The 26,226-nt window shown below is 44.9% G+C and overlaps 2 protein-coding genes across 2 annotated transcripts in view; both read right to left on the reverse strand.

Moving 5' to 3' along the window:
• Window positions 1-494: 494 nt before the first annotated feature.
• Window positions 495-14,069, reverse strand: soat2 (sterol O-acyltransferase 2; the record flags this gene model as incomplete). The annotated part of the gene is made up of 15 exons (XM_080548004.1): window positions 495-551; window positions 1,333-1,478; window positions 1,686-1,821; window positions 2,635-2,733; window positions 3,146-3,243; window positions 4,100-4,229; window positions 4,705-4,750; window positions 5,087-5,171; window positions 5,893-5,968; window positions 8,845-9,130; window positions 10,289-10,396; window positions 10,690-10,743; window positions 11,780-11,928; window positions 13,260-13,318; window positions 13,970-14,069. The coding sequence occupies 15 exons, from the start codon at window positions 14,067-14,069 to the stop codon at window positions 495-497; spliced, it is 1,629 nt and encodes a 542-aa protein (XP_080404130.1).
• An 8,667-nt stretch (window positions 14,070-22,736) lies between these two features.
• The window catches only part of kif5ab (kinesin family member 5A, b), a gene marked incomplete at both ends in the record, with an annotated part of 50,574 nt that continues 47,084 nt past the window's right edge, over window positions 22,737-26,226 (reverse strand). The window contains 5 exon segments of the mRNA XM_080548005.1: window positions 22,737-22,815; window positions 23,135-23,162; window positions 23,963-24,048; window positions 24,852-25,071; window positions 25,509-25,725. Coding sequence (XP_080404131.1) covers window positions 22,737-22,815; window positions 23,135-23,162; window positions 23,963-24,048; window positions 24,852-25,071; window positions 25,509-25,725 — 630 coding nt within the window.

The raw sequence follows: 26,226 nt of genomic DNA on the forward strand, positions 1-26,226 counted from the left end.
GCTACGGCGTAGCCGCGCGTAAATTCGGCGCAGAAGTATAAATTGGGCTTTACTCTTCCTCACGTCATAGTTCCTCTATTGATTGTCACTGTTAGGCTAGTGTTTAACGTTGTTTCTCTAGTTATGCTATATTTACAGTATTACCTAGCTTCATTGAGACATTCAACCTTTACACATTTTTACAAACAACATTTGGATTTTAGAGCATGAATTTACATTAAACATTAAACATTAAACATGCAATGGCGCTGGAGACAGGTTTAGGGATCCGAATGACGTGTCCAGGTCACATATTCTATTACTGTTCCACACACGGCCTCTGTCAACTGTGTTTGAAAACTCTTCCTTCCAGCAAGGAGGAAAAAGAAGGTTTAGGTTTGGGTTTCAGTTTCCCCCCCAGTCTATAGTATACAGTGGAGAGTTCAGCAGCTGTGGCGCCATCTTGGCTCCATGGTCCCATCCCTGGATACAGGCATCATCTGTCAATCACAGCATCACGCCTGATAGCTGCATGACCAGGATCTGGGTACGACCAGCTCCCAGAAGCCCTCCTGTTTGGGAAGATAATCACACTTTAGAAAGTTGTGGTTTTTGTTTTCCTAACCCTCTACACCACTTAAACTGTAATCTAATTGACTTGATTCTTCTGCTGATGTTTCATCAGATGTAATCTGTTTTGTGTGTCATTTGTGTTTTGGGATGTATCTATGTAAAGCATTGTGTGAGTCAATGACACAGTGGGCTTCGGATGCCTTAGGGTTGTATTGAGCTGAGCCTTAGCTGGGTGAAATGGTATAAGTCCGTCTCTGCCCATCTGTCCACCCCATCCAACCCAAGACCACACACATCTGTCCAACCCAAGACCACACACATCTGGGATAGTAATACCACTGCTTAGGGGGGTCAGCATCTAATCCCTGGCCAGATCCGATCTTCACACACTTTCTAAATATATTCATCCAACATTTGTAACTTGATCTGTTATGTACATTTGCTTGTGTGTGTGGGCGTGTGTGTCTGTGTCTGTCTGTGTCTGTGTCTGTGTCTGTGTCTGTGTGTGTGTGTGTGTGTGTGTGTGTGTGTGTGTGTGTGTGTGAGCATGTGTGGGTGTGTGTGTGCATGTGTGCGTGCGTGTGTGTGTGTGTGTGTGTGTGTCTGTGTTTGTGTGTGTGTGTGTGTGTGTGTGTGTGTGTGCGTGTGAGGGAGAGGGCAAGAAAGTGGGAGCAGAGATAATGAAACAGAGAAAGACTTTGTGTGGGTATTAATCTGGTTACTATGGTTACTGACATCCAGTAGTCCTGGTGCATATGGTGGACAGGGCAGTATACCCACCCCTGTGCGAGGACACTGTATCTGGGCGTACCACTCCTGACTGTAGAGGCACACCTGGATCCCCTGGCCAATGAACAGACAGGTCCACATGATAATGTTCCAGATAGGACTTTTGCGTTTGTCGTTCATAGTGAAGTTGAACACCACTGGGGATAGGGACAGGGCAGGAGAGAACATGTGATAAGTGCCAACACAAGGGAATATCTGTATTAGATAACTAACCCAGGGAAAAACATCCAAAATGTTTCTAGCATCATCAGAGGCATTTGCTTTCAAAACAACCTGTTTTTAGTTGTATTGAACAGTAGATACTACAGAGTATTCTTCGGGTCGTAATTGGCACAATCACTCACCCCCGAAGAAGGCGAAGAGGAAGAACATGACTGGGTAGAAGAAGCCGAAGCCCATGGTGAAGGCGTACTCATGGACCAAGGCTGACACGATGAATACAGACAACATGCCCGCCGTGCGGAATCTCCTCTTGGACAGCTGGAGGGAGCCAGGCAGAGGTCACAGGGGGCGAGTTGAGAATGTTGGAATTAGTCCACATACCAGTGTAGAGTACCAGTCAACAGTTTGGACACACCTTCTCATTCAATGGTTTTTCTTTATTTATGTATTCTTTTCTACATTGTAGATTAATACTGAAGACACCAATACTATGAAAGAACACATTTGGGATTATGTAGTAAATAAAAAAGTGTTCAACAAACCAGAATATGTTTTATATTTATAGTAGTCACCTTTTGCTTTTTTAGTGTTTTTTTGGGTATTCCAGAGAAGAGAATGCTGGGTGGTGTTCACAGTTTCCTTTTCCACTGACGCGCGCACACACACACACACACACACACACACACACACACACACACACACACACACACACACACACATACACACACACACACACACACACACACCAAGCTGATTGAGAGAATGCGAAGAGTGTGCAAAGCTGTCATCAAAGCTAAAGGTGGCTATATTTTTAGAATCTAAAACATAAAACATATTCTGGTTCGTTTAACACTTTTACTACATAGTTCCATTATGTTCTCCATGATGTCTTCAGTATAATACAAATAAAGAAAACCATTGAATGTGAATGAGAAGGTGTGTCCAAACTTTTGACTGGTGCTGTATGTGTTTGTGTATCTGTCTATGCACTATGTACAATGTACATCTGTGTGCTGTATATCCACTTATGGTCACACTTAGATGCATGTTGATAGGATGTTGTCCATTTCCATTTTTACCCTCAAAATGGACAATGAAGCTTTTGAACGTTGAACGTTGAACCATATTTACCCAGAGGAAGTCTCTATAACCATAGTAGTAGAGCCAGTCATGGACCACCACGTTCCAGGTGCGGTAGTAGTTGGCAAAGGATGTGCAGTTCCACCAGTCCTGATCATTAACACATCATTAACACACATCATTAACACAGGGAAGTCATAGAAGAATAGGATTTCATGTTTATTTCTTTTTTTATATATATATTTTTTATTATTATTATTATTATTATTATCTGTAACTACAGTGTATAGGAATGACACAAGTTGCTTTCTCACGGAACCACAAAGGATCCCTCATTCCTCTAGCATCTCTTTGAAGCACTTGGGACTTACTGATTGTGACTCTTCTTCTCTCTCCCCCTCCTCTTCCTCTCTCTCCCCCTCTTCCTCTCTCTCCCCCTCTTCCTCGCTCCCCCTCCCCCTTTCATGTTTCTATGTTTTCGAAATCTTTCCTTCTCATGGACATCAGTGTGTTATTTATTACAGTGTGTTGTTGGTTTGTATGTGTAAACAGGCAGGTTTACCTTGTAGAACATCCTGTCAGCGAAGCGCAGCATCTCTGCGAAGGCGTTGAGCCAACAGTGGAGGAACGCAAAGAAGGTCAGGAGCAGGATCATCATGCCTGGGGGAGGGAAGGGGGGGGGGGAGAGAGTGAGAGCGAGAGAGAGAGAGAGAGAGAGAGAGAGAGAGAGAGAGAGAGAGAGAAAGAGAGAGAAGAGAGAAGAGAGAAGAGAGATAGTAGAGAGAGAGAGAGATGGATGCAGAGAGGGAGAGAGAGAGAGATGGAGTTTTTGATTGACAGGTGGTACATCGACGGCAAAAGTGCGGCCCCCTCTAGCGGTTGTGGCCCTAAACAACCTCATAGACTGTTGATGCCGGTGGCCAGCCCTGCTCAGCCCTGCTCAGCCCTGCTCACAGTGTTCATTAATTGGAGAACTCTTATCACAGCAACTGTCTCTCCTAATAAAACACTGGGAAAAATATGAACATCGCTCAGCTTTGTCAGTTCAGCTCCGTAGTATGAATCATGGTTAGGTGGTCTGGCGTAGAACAGGGTTAGGTCCAGCATCTATGTGCTGAAGGGCTGGTTCACCTCGTTCATAACTATGGTAGACATATAACCAGGCTAGCCCAGTACAGCTCAGCTCAGTTTGGCACTGTAGTGTGAATACAAATGGTAAATGGACTGACTTACTGTATATAGCGCCTTATTCCAAAGCGCTTTACAACGGCCTCTCATGCACCCATTCACACACACATTCGCACACCAACGGCGGCAAGCTACCATGCGAGGTGCCGGCCCGCTAATTGGGAGCAATTTGGGGCTCAGTGTCTTGCCCAAGGACACCTCGACATGTGGCCAGCGGGGGTTCGACCGCCGATCTGCCAACCTTGCGATCATTAGACGCCGGCTCTACCTCCTGCGCCACAGCCGCCCCCTATACGGGGGAATACGGGTTATCTGGTACTGTAGTTACCAGGTAGAGTGGCGTGGAACAAGGCTAGGACCAGCGTCCGCAGGCTGAAGGGCTGGTTCACCTTGTTCACAAACGCAGGGATGCAGAGGCGCACCAGGATGAAGTAGCCGTAGAACAGACAGCCCAGGATCTGAAGGAGGAAGTAGGAGGAGGAAGGAGGAGGAACCAGGAGTTAGATCATTACCATTGTGGGTCTGGTTTCCCCCCGGACACAGATTAAGCCTATGGAGATATTTTCCATTGAAAAAAAAATGGATGTGCTGAAGTGTTTGCTTCTCTCTGCACCCCCCCCCCCCCCCCAGACACACACACACCCCCACGAGTACAGAAGTCAGGTGCATGAAAGAGCTCCATAGTGTCTTAAGTTAAGTGCTTCACTTATTTATTTGTTTATTTATTTTTCCATTGAAAGTGTGATTTAATCCAGGACTATAGGCTTAATCTGTGTCCAGGAAACTTTTATTTTTTAAATTGCTATTTAATTTATTACACTTAGAAACATGCATCCACAGTGCTATAGTTATGTTTAGATTGATCATTGTCAATCATGCAGATAATCCATCATTCTAGTATTATGGTTCAAAGTAGAATCACGTGTACAGTACCATGGCAAAGGTGACGCCAACATAGTTCCACCTGATGTAGGAGTTCCTGAGGGGGGAGGTAGGGATGGTGGTGTTATCAGTTGCTACTTCATAGAACTGCTGAATATCACGTATTGAACTGGAATTCTTGCATGACTTTATTCGACACATCTTAAAATATACATACTGCTGAGTTGCCTCAGCTATTTGAGTAAGACAATGCACACATTCAAAATGATCGACGATTGAAAAACACAATAAAGTCTACTGAATTATTTGTGTCTAACCCCTAACCCTCGCTACGATCTAGTGTGCAGCAAGATGGGACAACTGCTGTAGCACGATTAGACAGCTTGGGCAAGACATTTTGTTGTTGTTCTCCCCGTGGAGATGTCTCTCTTACCTGGGATAGGACTCTCTGTAGATCAGAGTGGGACAGAACAAGAAGTACAAATAGCTGGAGAATGATGGAAACCTGGAAGCCTCTCCTACAGAATCAGAATCAGAATCAGAATCAGAATCAGAATCAGAATCAGAATTGCTTTTATTACATCCAATGTACGGGTACACAAGAGTAAAATTCTTAAGCCCAATGTACACAGTGTGCGATTTTGTCGCACCGCGAATTCAATTCCATTGTTTTGAATGAGACAATGCACACGGTGTGCGATGCGATATTGTCGCACGACAACATTCGATTCTCCATTCACACCCACACACTTCGGTGGTGTGAATTGAGAATCGAATGTTGTCGTGCGATAAAATCGCACGCCGTGTGCATTGGCCTTTAGGCTCAGGTTCTTTGACTGGCATTGCAGTAGGACACAACATTAACAATAATAGAATAAAGTCAAAGAAGTAAGGTAAGTAACACAAAAAGTAGAATAAGGTAATAAAGTGATAAGTGATGGTAGTAGTTGTGCTGAACCAGAGCAATGTGATCAGTTAGTCAGCATTACCTCACCTGGATAGACTTATCTATAGGCGAGCTGCACTGTTGGGTGCTGTTATACTAACAGTCATTGACAGAAATATAATCATAAACGATGAGCAATAGCATACGTATGTTTTCGACATCATTTAATTACCTTACCTGACCTCAGTCTATCTCAGCGAGAGGTGAAGACTGTACTAACACTGATACTATAATCATACTCCAACTGAGAACAGTAAAGCAGTAAAACAGACAGTCTCAAGAGTCATCATTACCGTCTTTGGGTTTGTTTTTCAGGATAACTGGAACAGTCTCTCTGATGAAGGAGTAGCTTTTCATCACGAAGCGGATCTGAAGGCGGTAAACACAACACGTCAACATAATTAGACGTCAACATATTCGAAATATCATTTTATCTGCCTCGTGAAGAGAATTGAAATAAGCTTTTTAGGCTAGATAAACGACAGCATGAAACCCTAACCCTAACTATAAACTAGCAGTGCCTATCAACCACATTGTATATGAACAGCTGCAAGGCCTTCGGAGCACTGCCTCGGGCAGTATGAGCTCATCTCTAATGTGCTGTCTCATACTTTCTACTCCAATAATTAGTATGTTGTTGGTTTGTCGTCTCCAGCTGGAAGCCTCTCATCTCTGGCTTGCTCTCCTGGTTACACCACCCTGGAAGTCAACAAAAAGGTTTCATAACCTTTTATAATTCAGTTGGATTACTAGCTGGACCGTCGTTATCTTGGCTGCATGTGACTTGTTTTAGAATTGGCAGGAGGGTAGAAGAGACTTTGTTTTATTACGCGATGTAGCGGTCAACATGACATTTTATCGCCCTCTCCTTGGCTTTGGTTGTAACTGTGTAGAATTGCTATCTGCACTTCCTGGAAGTACCACAAGTACATAGTTTAGTTTATTTATTTAGCACACAAGAGATTGTGCAAGGAGGGAACGAAGCCCAGAAGGCTTGTACATAGTTCCACTCCCGTTGTTGTGAAGGCCCACAGTTTAGAGTCAGTTTAGTTTCCCCAAACCAGCCCTATTTTGCCCAGTTATTTACTTTGTTATTTTCTATACTATTCATATACGTTTCGTGAAGTGTATGTATTATTCTTGTAATGTTTATGCATATGTTTGATGACGTAGTATATCCGGGGTGTGTCCGTGACCCGGATGCTACGTTCGGTGGTGTATATATAAGAAACGGAAGTAGTCCGCGAGTCAGTGTGTTATGAGCATCAGAACGAGAGAGACCAAATGAGAGAGAGAGTAACGCGAAGTCAATGTAAGATGGCGGATTCAGTACGACGCACACCGTGCAGAAGCTGAGGACGCCAGGAAAGTGATTATTGAGTGTACCACTGTAGCCCGTTTAGTTGTGTTCCCGTTGGACCGCCTTGCCAGCAGCCGGCTGTTCAACGTTGGACCAAGCGAGACGCCAGCTGGACATAATCGTCGCCTCCACGAGCGGACTGCGACCGAACACTGACTCCAGCGGAGCTTCGACGCGGACCACCGGACCTGGGCCCTTCACCTCGTTGTGGACCACGAAGACGGCCCTTTCCCTCCGCGTTGCTACGTCACCCTCCCCCTTTCGTCTGCTACCTTCATCGACGCACATGCCATCCAACCAGGCCTCAACGCGCACCACAGCCCTGGACTATAAGCCTGTTCAGGCCAGAGACTATGAGTGAGTGATTGAGTGTGTGTGTGGCCGGCGGGGAGGGAATGTATATCTGGGGATGTATACCTCAGTCATGTATAATAAATGTGTTGTTCATATGTGATACCGTTACCGTGTGTTAGTTGTTTGTATGCTAATGCTAAGTACAAGGCTAATGCTAATGCTAGTTCCAATGCTAAATGCTAATGCTAATTACAAGGCTAATGCTACTGCTAGTTCCAATGCTAAATGCTAATGCTAATTCCCATGCTAATGCTAACGATAGTAACTGCTAGACTAACGGTTTGCTGGCGCCCCCTGCCTGTATCCTCCTACACTGCCTATTTAGCTCCATTAGTTAGATAACCAGCCCCTTCCTAAATTATACAGTCCTTTTCAGCTACTCCCTGGTTACACCCGTCAATATCTATGTTTCAAATAAACATCAAGGAACACTTAATGCATGTCAATAAGAGAAAAGAAACCACAAACAAAATCATATCCATCGGGCAGAAAGGTAGGATAGCACATACAAACACACAAGACAAAAACAAAACAAAACAAAAAAAAACTAGATACAAGGATAGTAAGATTAGTAAAAAATAAACATAGATTTCCATCTTGCCCACCTTTCAACAGGAAAATCACTACAATATAAAATAAACAGCTCATAACGAAATTAGATATTTTTTCAGTTGCTTTCTGAAAGCCGATCGAGGTGTTGATCTCAGTGGCGAGCTCAAGGTGTTCCATATTCTCGGACCTCTATAACAAATGTTGAATTGGTGGCTAGAAGTTCGACAGAAAGGTAAGTGGAGGTCATTATTGAATCTTGTTGGATAAGAGTGGATGTCATACATACTGTATAACCAGGGCATGGCACGCAAAGGGCCTAAGTGACATTTGAAGTGACAAAATAAATGTTATATATATATAAATCGTACGCTCTTGATGAGATCCATGAAGTGGGAAAAGGGATTCTTAACCTGCATTGAAATAGAGTGTTTAAACAAAAAGTCATCGCAATACAATCGGCTCAGAATCTATGTTTTGTTTTGGCTCTGTCCAATTTGGAATATGTCACTTTTTTGCACACCAAGCCCTTGTAAGTACTACACATACTAATAATGGTACTACATATTAATGATAGTACTACTGAATACTAGTACTTCATACTACATGTAGTCTACCATATGGACTAGTAAACATGTAGTGTTGTCCATACTACTACATAGACTAGGGATCAGTTAGATTAGGCTAAATCAGGTTAGGGCTTGTTGTGTAGTCATATGACCTACTGTGATGCATGTTAGGTTAGATGCCATCTGATTTTATTTTAGCTACTGTATTTTTGTGTTTATTTTAATCATGACTGTATCTATGATGTGTTTATTTTACCCCATAACCTGATTTCTTCCATTAGGAAATGTAGCCCTGTTACTTCTGGCAGGGGGACCAACAACTGATGATATGTGCGCATTCCATTTAAGTGTTCATTAATGTACTGTGTCCCCCTTGAACAAATAAATAAAAATAAAAACATCTAATCAAATACCTGCTCCAGTATGATGATGAAGCGGGAGGCCGGGGGGAGCTGGTAGTGGAGGACCACGTAGACGGGGAACACCCCCAGGACACAGGTCTGCAGGGCGGAGAGCACCAGGCCCATCCCCAGGGACAGGGCCACCTTAGAGGGGAAGGAGCTGTGGTAGAGCGCCCCCCACACCCCCAGCAGACAGAAGGGGACAGCCAGGGTGTAACCGAACATGAGCAGCCAGGCCCAGAGCACCGTGGACAGCTTCCCGAAGGCGAAGAACAACAGGTCAAACTCCAGAACCAGCCTGTCAGAATGCACACACATCACGGAACTCTGGTGTTACCCATGACAACGCCTGCAGAACCAGAATTATTTTTATTGCCAAGTATATACATACAGGAAACTGACTTGGTGTGGTTGGCGCATAACACATAAAGACACAGACAGCAATATAATAAAAAAACAACAACAAGCATAAATAGTAAAGACTGTGACAGAAATGGGCAGTAGAGCAATAAGACTGGAAATTAGAGTATGTACAACTAATATATTACATTGTCAGTTGTGTGTGTGTGTGTGTGGTGTGTGTGTGTGTGTGTGTGTGTGTGTGTGTGCGTGTGCACGTATGTGTGTGTGTGTGTGTGTGCGCGTATGTGTGAGTGTTTGTGTGTGTGTGCGCATATGTGTGAGTGTGTATGTGTGAAGGGTGGGGATATGGGGGGGATATGGGGGTGGTGCGAGTGAGTCAATCTCTCATTAGCCTGGGCTTGCTGCTGTATCTATCTCTGGCAGACACAAGCCAGACAGGCTGACAGGGAGGCAGCGGGATGAGGAGGGACGGAGGTAGGGAGGTAGGGAGGGAGATACTGGAAGTTACATGTAAACTTTGTGAACTTTAGAGTAATTGAGCTGTCAATCATAAGTTGTGTGAGCCTCTCGCTCCCAGAGAGCCAAAGTAGTGTGAAGTTGGCTCTAGACCCTGGTACAGGATCAGCATACCCACCCCGAATGCACACACACACACACATACACCTCAATCAAGGACCCCAATTGAAATAAGCCAGTGGCTTTCTTGGGTTTTTATCCTGTTAGTTGACCTTGTATGTAATATGTACTGTCATGTACCTACTTCTGCAAATCTTCTAATAAAGTTTTCAATCAATCAAAAAAACCTACACCTACACACACACACACACACACACACACACACACACACACACACACACACACACACACACACACACACCTACATTTTAAATGCTTTATTTATGTCAACATACATGTACAATATCTAAAGGACATAAATACTAACAGTGCATTTTGACATTATGGAAACAGTCTGTTACAGTAGTGCTGAGCCAACAACCAGTTCTGCTACACACACACACACACACACACACACACACACACACCTACACACATACACACCCACACACACACACACACACACACCCACACACACCTGCCCTGGTCGATGTAGTCCACTGCCAGTGTGCTGATGATGAAGAGGAACAGCGCTGCTATGAACATGTGGTAGATGGTCCTGATGTGGTTGATCTCAAACAGCTCACTGGGGAGAAGGAACGCAGGGAACTCGTGGTGAAATGATCCTTTGTTATTTGTCTTGTACACATGACTTTAGTATGTTATCACATCATCCATGACAATAGTGGTGTAATAAATAAACAGTATGTAAATGTACAAAAATGGTCTTGATCTAATTTAACCAATAGGGTAGTTCAAGCCTTTCCCTTATTCAGGCGTCTCTCTCTCTTACACGCACACACACACACACACACACACACACACACACACACACACACACACACACACACACACACACACACACACACACACACTTACTCTAGAATCGACCGTCTGTCCATAAACACTTTCCCGTCCTCCATTTTGTGCGTTCTGAAAAGAATGGACAACATCTCTCACAACTCAGTGATGACTTCACCTCCACACCCCCCCCCCCAGACCTCCAAACAGCTTCTAGTGTCATCGGCCCAGAGGCCCAGTGAGTGAGTGAGTGAGTGAGTGGGTGAGTGGGTGGGTGGGTGGGTGAGTGAGTGAGTGAGTGAGTGGGTGAGTGAGTGAGTGGGTGAGTGGGTGAGTGAGTGGGTGAGTGTGTGAGTGAGTGAGTGAGTGAGTGAGTGAGTGAGTGGGTGAGTGGGTGGGTGGGTGAGTGAGTGAGTGAGTGAGTGAGTGGGTGAGTGAGTGAGTGTGTGAGTGAGTGAGTGGGTGAGTGGGTGGGTGGGTGAGTGAGTGAGTGAGTGAGTGAGTGGGTGAGTGAGTGGGTGAGTGAGTGGGTGAGTGGGTGAGTGAGTGAGTGAGTGAGTGAGTGGGTGAGTGAGTGAGTGAGTGGGTGAGTGAGTGAGTGAGTGAGTGAGTGGGTGAGTGGGTGAGTGAGTGAGTGAGTGAGTGGGTGAGTGAGTGAGTGAGTGAGTGAGTGAGTGAGTGGGTGAGTGAGTGAGTGAGTGGGTGAGTGAGTGAGTGGGTGAGTGAGTGAGTGAGTGAGTGAGTGAGAGAGAGAGTGAGTGGGTGGGTGGGTGGGTGAGTGAGTGAGTGAGTGAGTGAGTGGGTGAGTGGGTGAGTGAGTGAGTGAGTGAGTGAGTGAGTGGGTGAGTGAGTGAGTGAGTGAGTGGGTGAGTGAGTGAGTGAGTGGGTGAGTGAGTGAGTGAGTGAGTGAGTGGGTGAGTGAGTGCGTGGGTGAGTGAGTGAGTGAGTGAGTGGGTGGGTGAGTGAGTGAGTGGGTGAGTGGGTGAGTGAGTGAGTGAGTGAGTGAGTGAGTGGGTGGGTGGGTGGGTGAGTGGGTGAGTGAGTGAGTGGGTGGGTGAGTGAGTGAGGGAGTGAGTGAGTGGGTGAGTGAGTGAGTGAGTGAGTGAGTGGGTGAGTGAGTGAGTGAGTGAGTGGGTGAGTGAGTGAGTGAGTGGGTGAGAGTCCTCACCTGGAGGAGTGACTGTTGGTCACCTTCCCCTCTGCGGTGACTGGGTGACCGTTCTTCTGTGTGAGGGACTGGACCGACTCTGTCAGCGCTCTGTCCAGGAGGTCACTGAGCTGGCCCTGGACGTGCTCCAGAACCTCCGTCTTTACCTGCTGCAAGGCGGGAAGAGTAGAGTAGAACAGAGCAGAACTGTTGAACAGGACCGTTCGAACAGAGACAAATCGTGAGCTCAGAATGATAAGGTTCTATCTCCGTTAAGAATGAGAAGGTTCTATCTCCGTTTAGACTGATAAGGTTCTATCTCCGTTTAGAATGAGAAGGTTCTATCTCCGTTTAGACTGATAAGGTTCTATCTCCGTTTAGAATGAGAAGGTTCTATCTCCGTTTAGAATGATATGGTTCTATCTCCGTTTAGAATGATAAGGTTCTATCTCCGTTTAGAATGATAAGGTTCTATCTCCGTTTAGGGTGGTTCAGAGATATTGAGCGTCAAGGTTTTTACATTCCATTATGTTTTGTGAGATGGAACCTTTGTATTTTCTTAATTACTAACTCAAAAATGTCAACATTTTAAAAATAACACCACACAGGCATTAATAAACACCTAATGGATCAGATTATGTAAAAAACTAAATTTTGACAAAAATGGAAATAGAACCTTATAATTCTGACGTCACGAAATAGATCTATAATGGGATAGTATAGAATAGAACAAAGTAGAATACAATAGAACAGAACGGAATGATAAATAATGTCACTTCAATTAGGAGTGGGCTATAAATGGGTCATTTCTTTGTTTTGCTTAGGTCTTCGTTTTTTTGTATTCCATTTGCCCTGTCTCGACATGAAATGGCAAAGTTTTCAGCTTCAGGACCAAGAAAAAAGTGTGCAGGGCACAAATCCAAGATGACCAACGTTTTGGGGTCTTTTTACTTGGTTGTGGTGTTTAATCCCTCCCTGTTTTGGGGGTCAAGCAGTCTAGAAATAGTCACAAACCATCATATGTTGAGTTAACACATAATTTTGGACCGAATGTACCCTTTTTTACCTCAATTTTTAACCATACCTGTAGACCTAATATGTATTGGTAAATTATAGACATCAGGTTACATTTTACATAATTATGCTAATTAAGGTGCAAAAATAGGTATATTTGGTAAAAAAAAAAAAACATTACAGTAAATCTGAATGTGAATTTTCTTGAAAAACTGCAGTCATTTTGGTTTTGTGCCCTGCACATTTTTGTCTTGGACCCCAGGCCGAAGATTCTGCCATGTCATGTTGAGATAGGTCAAATGGAATACAAAACAACTGAGACCTGATAAAAATCACAGAAAAAGTGTTTTTGACATCTGTATAATCCACTCCTACTTAAATTGTTATTTAGTATAATAGTGGATATGTTTACTCAAGTTTTTCAGTGAGTTTCAGGGCTAGTGGCACTCACGACATAATTGGAACAGATAAACAGGGGTTTATTTACCTCTACATGCTTCTTCCATCTTCTCTGATCATCCATCTGTACATCAGTGTGGTTCTCACCTGCACACACAAGCACACACTCACATAATCACACCTGCACACACACACACACAACCACACACACACACACACACACACACACACACACATCATCTCATCTGCACACACACACACACACACACACACACACACACACACACACACACACACACACACACACACACACACACACAGACACTATGCAGAGCATGGCCATGCCTTAATCAACTAAGACTAATTCATGCATGACATTCATTTTCATTTCATATACAATTAAAACGTACACAGCATGGTGTGAGTTCTGTACACTACGGTATGAATATCCCGCAAGGTTTACTCACACCGAATTGTACTCGACAACAACAAAACACATCAACACCAGACACATCAACATGATGGTACTGTCTGGTAACTTGATTGGATTTGATCACTCAATCAGAGTACAGACACTCCCACTTATCACCCACTCATATTATCTCACCTACACAAACACAAACACGCCCCCCTCTCATGAATTTCCACATGATTGCAAAATCAAAATCAATAAGTACTTTACTCCCTCACAGTCGGGATGAGATCAATATGAAATGAAATCATCGTCATATCGTATGCCAACAACACCTGTAATCAGTAATGGAGGTCACCTCCTTTGTCCTCTCTGTATTGACTCACCGTGGCTTGTGGTCTCTGTGTTGGAGAGGGAGGGGTTGGTCTGGGCATTCTTTATGTTATTTCGGTGCCGCACACTGTTGTCAGTGTCGAGGGCCGCCATGGTGGGCCGTCAGCTCTGGGTACGAGGACCTTCTGACCCTGGAGATCTGGAGGGGGGCAGCCTAGAGGAGAACATGGGTTAGAGAGCTGTAGGGTTGGAGATCTGGAGGTGGAACAGCCTACAGGAGAACATGGGTTGGAGTCAGAGAGCTGGTGGATTGAACAGTGAAAAAACTTTTTAAATCAATTTCCACTGTGGCTGAATTCGCCCTTCCCTTCTGTTGAGCTGTGGTTGCCAGCTACCATACCCTCAGGAAGGGCTCTGGTGGAAGGGCCTGATAGGGACAGAGAGGGAGGGCTTATTATTAAGGACCATAGGTTAGAACTGTGTAGTTGAACTGTGGTAACCTGCAACCCAATAGGGTAGAGCTATAGGTTGAACTCTGGGTTGAACTGTGGTAAAACTGCAGTGCTTTTTCAGTCAGTGGAATTTTACGATGTTATGCATAATGTAAACAAAGATAAAAAACCTTATTTGCTTTGCGCCGTCTGGAAGTTGACTCGGAATAGATTAGAGGGGGCGATAGGGAGAACTATGGGAGTGCAGTGATCAAACAGAGAGAGATATGTCAGCCAGGGTTAGATATACAAATAATTCAGTAAGCGGGTAAAGGGGGGGGGGGGGGGGGAGTGATGGCACAGAATTACCAAATGTCTTATCTCCCCAAACCTAGGAGCTTCTTGGGAGGTTTGTACCTACAATATGAGCTCTGGAGAGATATGCTGATTACAACAGTCTCATCTGCAGATGACGGGAATAGCTTGTTGATGACGATGAAAAACATGTGAATTTCTTTAGGTAACTGCCGGACAGAAACAGCTGTATCTGTACGTAGCAGCGTTTAAGTAGTGTAAAGGTTTGTTTATCTTGAGTGTTTGCTCATTGTAAGGGATTATAAAGTCCACCATTCTCTCTATACCCCTAGATTTCTCTAGATTTCAATCGTAATCAATCATTTCTAATCCAATCATCCTCTATTCTAACCTAGGACTCAACCTACATGTTTTATTGTCATTTGGCTAATTGGAGAGGATTAGAGCCTGTGTTGATCAAATTTTGTTTCGTATGAAGGAAACAATGTAAACATTTGACTGTCAACTCTGTACTGTACGGTAGATAAGCCTAATCACATAACTACTGTCTGCATTTGAAAGATTGAGCGCTTCCCCAGAGATTATGATTTGATTTGCACCAATGTAGAATAGGCTATCTGAGCTCTTTCATTTACTGTATAAAAGACACACCCCCAGGGGCGCTTAGGTGGCGTAGCGGGTCGAGCGTTGACCATGTAACCGCAGGGTCACCGGTTAGATTCCGGCCGAGGACATATCCTGCATGTCATCCCTCCTCTCTCTCTCACCCATCCTTCCTGTCTAAAATCTCTACTGTATCTGTCAATAAAATGAAAAATATGAGTGGGACTGCCCCACTCAGAAAAAATAATGTAAAAAACTAAAAGACACCCCCCCTCCCCCTCCCCCACTAACTGCTGTGCTAATGGGTAAACAAATGCTGACCCACATCTCTGCTCTCGCTGTTTACATCTGAGAAAGAGAGGGAGAGAGATTGAGCTCAGCTCCAGCTGCTCTAAAGGACAGGGCATTTGCAGGACTCTGGTTGGTCAGTCAGGGAAGACCAGGAAGTTAGATATTCATGTCCTGTTCAATTCACTGTGTTATAGGTTCATCCTATGACTGTATACTCTATTGCGCCTCAAGGAGAGTGTGATGAGGTAATAGGTTGCTCCACCAATGAAGGACATGCTGACTTCCTGTGGATTCAACATCATAACAGTTTATTACATCACATAAGAATACAACACTATTAAAAACACCCTGCATTCACTACAGGTATCAATGACGCATGCTCATACTGTATCATATGACATTATGTTCCAATCTGAAGGCAATGCGATCAGAATGTTTTCGATATGAATGTGACGGTTTAATTTTCAGTCGTCCTTGTTACAGGTGATTGCCTATATGACACATCCCTGCTATATTAACATAGAACAGCTACATATATAAAATATAATGAACAGCCAGGCCACAAATGGCCTGCGGCCTCGTACCTACGACCGAATCACAGCCGTGCTGATATTCAGTGTAACACACTCCCTCTCGTGTGATATTGCTTAAATATATATCATATTTTGTATCAGCATCTTTGGCATTGTATGTCTAAAGAACAGCAAGAACATAAACTACAACCCAACTACTACAATTCTGCCCTACCCCCACACCGGGTTCATTTCTCCATATGTTCTGGGAGTGTCCAGTCGTGGCCAATTTTTTGAACCATGTCAATTCTGTAATGTCCAAGTTATTTAAGATTGACTATGTTCCTAATCCATGTTTATGTTTGCTCAATGACGACTCTGATTTCGATTTAAGTATTACGCAAAAGAAAATGCTATTTGCTGGTTTCACCTCTGCAAAAAAAACGATTCTTCAACATTGGATGACACCTGATTTCTGTATGAACACTTTTTGGTTTTACTCTTTACAGAGGATTGTGAATCTTGAGTGCACAACGGCCAGATTGAACAAAGCAAGGCCCAGTACAGTTGATGCGTGGAAGGCTTATTCATTGAACTTGACTAACCTGACTGCTCTATGATTTGATTTTCCATTTACCCCAATCCGGATTGTGTTATATTTCTACTATTTGGCTGTGACTTGTCTGCTACACTACCCCTTTTCTTTTTTGTTTTCTTTCTTTTTTCCCTCCCTTCCTTTCTTGTTCTGTATTGTCATTGTTATGTGTTGTTAAAATCAATACAAAAATCTTGATCACAAAAAAAAAAGAACAGCAAGAACATGAAGCTAAAACAAAAACATGGTTCAGTATTCTTTCTTTTTTAAAATAAATTTTCATCATTCTTTATCGTCAAACTATAACGATAGAAATCACGGTCTCGATGTTGATCATACTCACAGTCTAGTGGACCCCTCTGGTTCCTCTGGTTCTGGTCTGACTCAATAACAGAACTAGGTAGTGTCCTGTGGTCCCCAGGGGCTGGTTGGTGAGTCCTGCTGAGAGGATGGTGTTGGTGTATATGTACTGTACTATTTGAGTGTGTGAGTGTGTTTTGTATGACTCACCTTAGTTCACAGATTGATCTTTGTCCTGTTTGGCTCCTGGTCATAGCCCATCCCTGGCCCTCCCCCATCCCTCCAGTTCTATGGGCCTTTACTAGTATATAACATATATAACATATAGCATATAACATATAACATATAACATAACATAACATTATATATATGTATATGTATATATATATATATGTATATATGTATAGGCTACATATGCCATTTAGCTAACACTTTTATCCAAAGCGAGTGCATACATTTTTCAGTATAATAATATAATATAATATAATATAATATAATAATGATAATATATGGTCCCAGCACAGTAATCGACCCCCTTAACCCACAACTTAAGCATTATTAGTGCAATTCTCTACCAACCGAGCCACAGAGGACCATTAGGGCTCTACTACGTCACTAGTGGCCCCTCAGGTCCATGTTCCCCAGGGCCTAGCTCCTCCCTGTGTTCCTCTTGCTGCCATCGATCTGTTTAGACCAGATATCACTCAGTCACTGTCCATGACTTACACTGACTTACACTACAGTGCTTTACAGTGCTTACAGTAAAGTGCTTTCGGTTAAAGTAAGTGAAACGACTATAGCCTACATCCCAATCATCGCAAGTAAAACTATCAATAACGACACATTTCTTTGTGATTCTTTCTCTCTTTATTGTGAGTGAGTGGTATGCTTGGGTTTCACTCAATTCGAAATTCCATATGGATGAATAATCATCAGTCGTTGACTTTTGTGCTGTGGTGTCGTTGACCCTGTTCTTATGGTTCCTTTTACGGCTGTCTTATCTCTCCCCCCCCTCAGTGATCTATACAGAGTGCCAGCCTCGTACTGCTACTACGTAGCCGCTTCCAATCCTGTTTATTCTTGTCAGTGCCAGAGAAAAAATTGGATATGGCAATACAATGGACATGGTTTACTGACGGTGTGTGTGTGTGTTTCTGCACCTGTCTCAGGAGAGTTCTGCATCGTCTCCTCGCGCCCTAATTATTATTTTTGTTCCACCGCGTCGCTATTTTTAGCATTCATATCCCTTTTCACTTACAAAAGCAGCTACAGGATGTCAATTCATCAAATAACAAATTTGTTATAAATAACAACGAAGATAGCTAGACAGGATCATCTTTATTGAAAGAGTTTCATGAGATAACATTGGTTTGTCCGCAGCTACTTAGGCGTGTACTGCATGCACTATTCCACACACACTTTTACAAACATACAAACAAATCAACAAACGAAGGCGGTTCCACTTGCCCGTTGGTACATTGTTCTTTTATTTTTATTTTTTATTCTATACTGTCATTTGCCATTTTCCTTTATTCGTCATGTGATGCATCTACTTATGCATAATATAGGCGACTACAGTATCAGGAACGTGACCAGGATATTTTCAGATTGGTTCACAAGTCAAGACAATAGACATGGACATGGACTCACACATGGACTCACTCACTTCGATCAATTGACGGCAAACATTTAACTGTTCCACGTGTCCGTTCCCATCCGTAGTGCCGACGTCAGCGGAAACCTCATAACCCACTGCCTGAGAGTTCCCTGATGGTCTAGATTGCGTAACACAGGGGGGGGGGGGGGGTAACCATAGGACACGGTCCTCTCTGTTCCTATGCCATGTAAACACATCAGTTTCATTTCAAAGTCCCTGTCTTAATGTGGTGCTCTTTCATGAAAGACCCTTTTGACCCTGGGAATCAAGTTCTACAGTAGCTCAGAAACTACTCCTAAAGGAAACTAAAGGGCTTTTTGAGTTGAAAATATACAAAATGGGGACGCTTTTAAAAAAATAAGGTGTAAAAGTGCTTAGTACATTTCTGCCCAGTCTTGTAAAGGGGAGAGTTGGTTTGTCTTAACGGATCATATAAGACTAACGGAGCAGAGTGGAAGAGGAAGGCCCTGGTAGTTAGAACCATGATGATCCCCCTGAACTCACACACACACACACACACACACAGTCCCTCCCCAGCCTACCGCCACCCCTGACCCTCTCCTCCTCCTGACTGGTTGGTCAGGAGGTCAACAGAGAGGGTGTGTCAGGGGGGCTACAGGAGGTCAACAGAGAGGGTGTGTCAGGGGGGCTACAGGAGGTCAACAGAGAGGGTGTGTCAGGGGGGCTACAGGAGGTCAACAGAGAGGGTGTGTGTGTGTGTGTGTGTGTGCGTGCGTGTGTGTGTGTCTGTGTTTGTGTACATGTGTGTGCATAAGGGATCAGATAGGGCTGTGTCTAACACTTCCAGAGTCCTTCCTCTCCAAACGCCCAGGTCCTGGACCGAACCTCAGATCCACCTGACTCCCTTGGACTAGTTTGGTTGCACAGGGAGTCGAGCTACAATCAGAGAGGCCTGACAGTAGTTTCCAAACTGTTTTTGGAATGGCAGTTTCACACACACACACGCATATTCTTAAAGTCTCATATTCATACCATTTTCTTCTTTATGACCTTTCCACAACCAAAGTGTAGCCTACTCGATGTCCAATATATTTGTAAGCATTCAACAGTATAATAAACAATTAATTAATATACATGTTAACATAAATCTAAATAAACACAATGCATATATTACATTCAATAATAATGCCAACAACTAATATAACTGCAATAAATACATACATTCTCAAATAGACCTACGACAAATAATAAATAGCATAAATAATATTTTGAAATGAAACAAACGGTATAAAAATAGTTGCTACACAATTACTAAAACATTTTGATACATTTTCCTTTATGTTATTGTTATTTTTCACTTCCATTTCCATTCTACAGCATGTCTGCACCCTGACAATAATATGGTACAGTTCAAATCTCAGTGGAGGCTGATGGAGGTAGACATTGGAGGACGGGCTCATTCTGATGTATGATGTATGTAATGGAATGAGGAATGATATCAAACACACATTCCATTCTGTGCATTTTAATAATAATAATAAGCCTGTCCTCCCATTTCTACCTCCACTGCTATCAATGTATAGCTGATTGAAAAAGTAACATAAAAAAAAGGAACATAACATCTTCAATGGTTTGCCAGACTTTTACTTTCCTCTCACAGCAGATACAGTAACTTGATGAAATCATATGAGTATGTAGCTGCATTAGTAAACATATACTCTTAAAGCAAGCCTTGAGTGTTTGGTGGTAGTAGCATCAGTATGGTAGCCTATAAACTAGCATCTGTCTGGTAGTCTGGTCGCTGCTATGCTGTAGTCAGGGATTATCTTTGCACATCACAGCTATGATGGTGACCTCCTGTAGCCTAGGCAATGAGCTGCTGTGTGCGTTTCAAACACTGCCACTCTCAGAGCGATCTGCTCTCTAGGCTTAGGGCTATCCCTCGCTAAACCAGATCTGACTGGGTACTTCCTGGTTCTTAACAGGACCAGAGGAAGAGGAAGTCGTACGCTCACTGACCGAGTGATCAAATCAAATCAAGTTGATTGAAAATCGATTTTTGAGTTGATTGAAGTTGAAATCATACCAAACGGTACCATCATGTTGATGTATCTGGTGTTGATGTATCTGGTGTTGTCAATTACAAATCGGTGTGTGACCTTGTGGGGTATTCATACAGAAGTGTACAGCACACTGGGTAACCTACTGTATACAGTACATTAATTGTCTATAAAATGAAAAATGTCATGCACGAATTTAGTCTGCGTTAATTAAGGCTTGGCCACACTCTGTATAGTGTGTGTGTGTGTGTGTGTGTGTGTGTGCGTGTGTGTGTGTGGTAGATAAGAAAGCATGGTACAGAGGTGACACCTGGGGCTGGGGGAGGGGCCTCACAGGGCCTTGCCGTTCAGATCAAAGACAGGAAGGAAGTGCCGACACTCGACAGGGATACGCACATCATGTCTCTGATCCTAGCACGCCTCGACTGTCTTATCACAAGTTGGCAGTTGAGTTGAATAAGTGTTTTTTTAATTTCTTGTATTTTACCTCAGAGTTCCCTTTAGTGTTGAACAGAGCTCACTGGAACCCTCTTCCCTATCTCTACACTACTCAAGGTATCAGAAGGGACGTACAAAGCCATAAAGGCCCGAAAAGGAATAACCGTGTCGTCATCATTTACCCTCACTGTACCTCCTACACTGAGACGAACAGCGCGTCCTAGTGGCTGTGGCCAGTACTGCATCCTCCCTTCTTCTTCCATCATCCCCCCCCCCCCCCCCCCATTGCACAGTGGCCGTTCCAGATGACAGGGAGGGGAAGGGGGGGGGGGTGGATAGGGGGGAATCTGAGGATGAGTAAGCTGCCAATCCCTAACCGTTTCAGTTCTAGTTACAGCACTGCTCATCGTGGTTCCTACACATACACACACCCACGTCATCACATCATACATCATACAGTATCACCTACAAAGTACTGAACAAAGAGTTCAGAGAATTGAAAAGAGGAGAGCAAGCAGGAGGGGGAGGGGAACGGGGAGGGGGGTGCGGGGGGGGGGACTAGGGGGGAGACAGGGGGGAGTCTACTGGGACTGGAGGAGCGGGGAGGAGGGGGAGATCAGTGGGACGTTGGGAAGCAGCATGCGGATTTACAGAAGACGCCTCAGAAGAGCCGGACACCTGGGGAGAGAGAGAGAGAGAGAGAGAGAGAGAGAGAGAGAGAGAGAGAGAGAGAGAAGGAAGAGAGAGAGAAGGAAGAAAGAGAGAGAGAGAGAGAGAGAGAGAGAGAAGGAAGAGAGAGAGAAGGAAGAGAGAGAGAAGGAAGAGAGAGAGAAGAAAGAAAGAGAGAGAGAGAGAGAAGAAAACACAAGCATAAACATAGGGTGTCTCATAAAAAGACTGTTGGCTAGACCAACCTGAGGTTACGTCTGATACAAAGTGTGTTTTTGTGTGTGTGTCATACTGATGTTGAAATATTGCGGCAGAAATAACCATTTTCCATCATCAACAATTCAGAGGAGGCTGGTGGAGGTACTGAAGAAATGAGAAGACGGGCTCATTGTAATGCATAGAACGGAATGAGGAATTGTATCAAAGTTGTGTTGACGACATCCCTCATTCTGTTCAATGCATAACAATGGGTCTGTCTTCTGCCTTCGCCAACCCCCCGGGGGGGACGACTGTAGTGAAAAACACTTGCTTCTTTTGATTTATTTACTGAATTCAATATAGTGTATATATATAACCCATAAAAAGACTCCATTACCTGGATGATGTAACAAAGGATTTTGAATTTGGGTCTTAAGCCCAATGCACACGGCCCCGATTTTGTCGCACCGCCGAACATTCGATTCTCAATTCTTTGAATCGCACGCCGTGTGCATTGTCTCATTCAAAACAATGGAATCGAATTCGGCGGTGCGACAACATCGGAGCCGTGTGCATTGGGATTTAATATAAGATAATATTATATATTTTTTATTATGGCTCATAATACTTTTTCAGCATAAAATATTTGATTTTGACTGGAAGAGGGTCATGAACCACCTCCAGTGGAGACATGAATGAGGTTGTCAGCCTGTGGTTCTGTCTCACCTGGGCCGGGTCATTAGTGAAGTGCAGCCTGCGCGTTCTGTCTCTCACCTGGGTCACCGGGTCATTAGCTGGCTGCAGACTCCGACTGGAGGACGTACAGCTTGGCCGGGTCCTGGTTGTCGCAGCGGACGACCTCGTCGCTTCTGGACACAGAGTGCACACTGAGAGACACGCTACATGACATCATCACCGTGGGACGCGGCAGCAGCAGCAGCAGCGGCGGAGGAGGCAGACAGGAAGTGACAGGAAGCAGTGACAGGAAGCGGTGGTAGAAGCAGTGGTCAGGGTCGTAATCGTGGGGATTTGACATCGACATCATAAACTACAGCTGTAGTGTATGTCGTATATAAACACTCACGCCAAGCTGTCAGTCCTGGGTTAAATACAATACGTCTACTTTTTTAAAATACTGTGTAAACGCTGTGCTTGATATGCCTCGATATGAGTGAGTGACAGTCTTACCTGTTGTCATTGATATCTGTGGCATTGCCTATGGATAGAGGGGAGAGAACAGACAGGTGCAGAGTGAGGGGTTGGTGCAGGTGGGGTGGGGGGGGGGGTGAGGGAGGGGGAGGGGGCAGGGGCGGGGCTAACACAGTGGATCAGTGACAGCCGTGTGAGGAAGCGTCACAGAGAGAGGAGGACAAGAGTGGAACAGCACTCAAGATCACAGATTAGGATGTATCGAGTACACAAGTAGCCAGTGTGTTCTCTCTCTAAGCCAAGGCCGTCGTCCTCCACTTCACCGGCTGATCCGTAACCAGGGCGGAAGGCTGGTGGAGGTAGACATCGATCATCCACGGAATGAGGAACGGCATTTTGCGTTTGATTCCATTCCACGCATTCCAATGAGCCCCGTCCTCCAATTTCTACCTCCACTAGCCTCCCCCCCTGATCCATTTCAGTCCCCTAATCTAGCACACTTGATTCACACTGGTTGAATTGAGGTGTGCTAGGGCAGGGCTAGAACAGTGTGACAGTGTGACAGTTGGGGGGGGGGGGTCCCTGAAGAAGACGAAGAGGAAGAGGAAGAGATTGGGAAGAACTGTCTGTCTGTCTGTCTGTCTGTCTGTCTGTCTGAGGTAATACTGAATACTGATGTCACTAGATCTAGAACCAGATCACAGGTCCTTGTGTCATCACACGGCGGGGTACCACACACATACAACACTGATCAATGTTAGGTCCTGATCAATGTTAGGCCCTGATCAATGTTAGGCGCTGATCAATGTTAGGTCCTGATCAATGTTAGGTCCTGATCAATATGAGGTGGTGTGGCGCGTCGCCTACCGTTCTCCACATTGAGTTGGTGTGTGTCCAGCATCTCTGTGGAGTTGACTGTGTCACTGGTGGTGTTCACTGGCTCTGCTGGCAGCCTGTAGGGTTGACACACACGCACGCACACACACACACACACACACACACACACACACACACACACACACACACACACACACACACACACACACACAGACACACACAGTCTGAGAGCATTCCAACACACTTCACTGTCTGTCTGTTCATGTGAATGTAATGGACTCAGGTCAGTTTACTGTAACAATGAGATGGTATTACATGGTATTTCCTTTCTCTCTGGCTGTGTTCGAAATGGCATACTAGCTCCAAATCCATGACGACGTAGACATGTCTGAGAATGCATTTCACCATGTAGATATTGAAAATACCACCGCTCATCCGTGATCAGACTTAGCTGGGGTGCTGGAGCTGAAGAGTATCAAATAGAGTGCAAAAAAGCGGCATCCGAACACTCAAATCTGTGCAAAACACATTGTTTATTGCAAGCTTTCGGTCATAGACCTTCTTCAGGCAGTCGGACCATGTAGATTTCCAAAATAACAGCAGTATGACGAGCTTGTATGACGCAGTTTGTCGAGACTGAAGAGACGTGTGATGCATTTTGGGGCAGTTGAGTATGAAAAGTAATTTCACGCCGCATTCTCTGAAATTCTGGCTAATCTAGTATACATCTGGGCATTTCTCACGTACACAAATTTCACATACTATGTAGATGGGAACGCACTACATACTCAAATCTACATCATACATAGTATGAATAGTACGTTAGTATGCCATTTCGAACACGGCGACACTCTCTCTCTCTCTTTTTGCTCTCTCCTGTCATTCTCTCTCTCTTTCACTCTTTCTCTCTCCTCCTTACGTGTTGTTCTGGGTCAGAGTAGGGGTAGGGTTGGTGTTGGGTACGCTGGCCAGGGCCGGGGCAGGGGCTGGGGCAGGGGCTAGGCGGGCAGCAGGTTGGCTAGCAGACTGACTGGGGCTCTGGAAGTAGGTGTTGCTGAAGGTGATGGTGTGTTCGCTGCTGCGGAGGAACGGGTTGGTGGGGCTGCAGGCCGGGTAGTGGCCCGGTCGGACGGGCTTGGCTGCAGAAACACAGAGGGACACACAGCAGATCACACATAGCACCATCTCATAGCATAGCACCATCTCATACCAACAGATTTAATTTGGCGCATTGCTACGGGTTGCCGGATTATTACATATTAATAATTTATTACATACAGTACCAGTCAAAAGTTTGGACACACTTTCCCAATACTGGTACTGTATGAGGTCTGCTGTTTATGAGGTCTGTCATACTCGACTACCAAGTGACCACCGATGATGATGATGGTGTGTGTGTGTGTGTGTGTGTGTGTTTGTGTGTCTGTCTGTGCATCTGTGCCTCTGTGTGTGTGTGTGTGTGTGTATGTGTGTGTGTCTATGTGTGTGTGTCTGTGTGTGTGTGCGTTTGTGTGTCTATGTGTGTGTGTCTATGTGTGTGTGTCTGTGTGTGTGTGTGTGTGCGTCCTACAGCTACCTATCTGGGCGGCGTGGGGCCTGCGCAGGGGGTTCTTGGCCCTCATCACGTCCTTGATGCGCTCCACCTCCTGGGTGTAGCGGCGGCGGTCCTTCATGGCGCCCTCCTTGGCCTCCTTCAGTGCGCCCTCCAGGGCCTTGACTCGCTCAGCTGTAGAACGCAGACGCTTCTCCAGTTTAGGAAGCTCACAGCGCAGATCTGCATTGTCACGTACCAGCTGAGACACGGAGGAAGGGAGGAGGGGACGTTCGAACAGGGGACGAGGGAAGCAAGAGAGAAACGAGGACACAATGTTATCATCGTCACCACCCGGGCCGGAGTGGTTGAAACACGGGGGGTAGTGTGGCGGGTAGTCAGTGGAGAGGAGGAGGAGGAGGATGAGGATGAGGAAGAGGAGGAGGAGGAGGAGGAGGAGGATGAGGAGGAGGAGGATGAGGAGGAGGTGGAGGAGGAGGATGAGGAGGAGGATGAGGAGGAGGAGGATGAGGAGGAGGAGGATGAGGAGGATGAGGAGGAGGAGGATGATGAGGAGGAGGAGGATGAGGACCAGGGGGAAGGCCCGTGAAGGTGTAAATAGGCGTAGGACGGGTTTGTTTGTTGTATTACAAAGAGTCTGAATCCTCTGGTTCCTGCCTCCTCTAGCCTCCCCCGTGCTGAGGGGTTCTATCTCTCCAGGGATCTCTCGTTGCCTGTGAGAGATCCATTACTACCTGCTGCG

Source organism: Nansenia antarctica (genome assembly GCF_963989245.1).
Source record: "Nansenia antarctica genome assembly, chromosome: 18".
Taxonomy (NCBI): Eukaryota; Metazoa; Chordata; class Actinopteri; order Argentiniformes; family Microstomatidae; genus Nansenia; species Nansenia antarctica.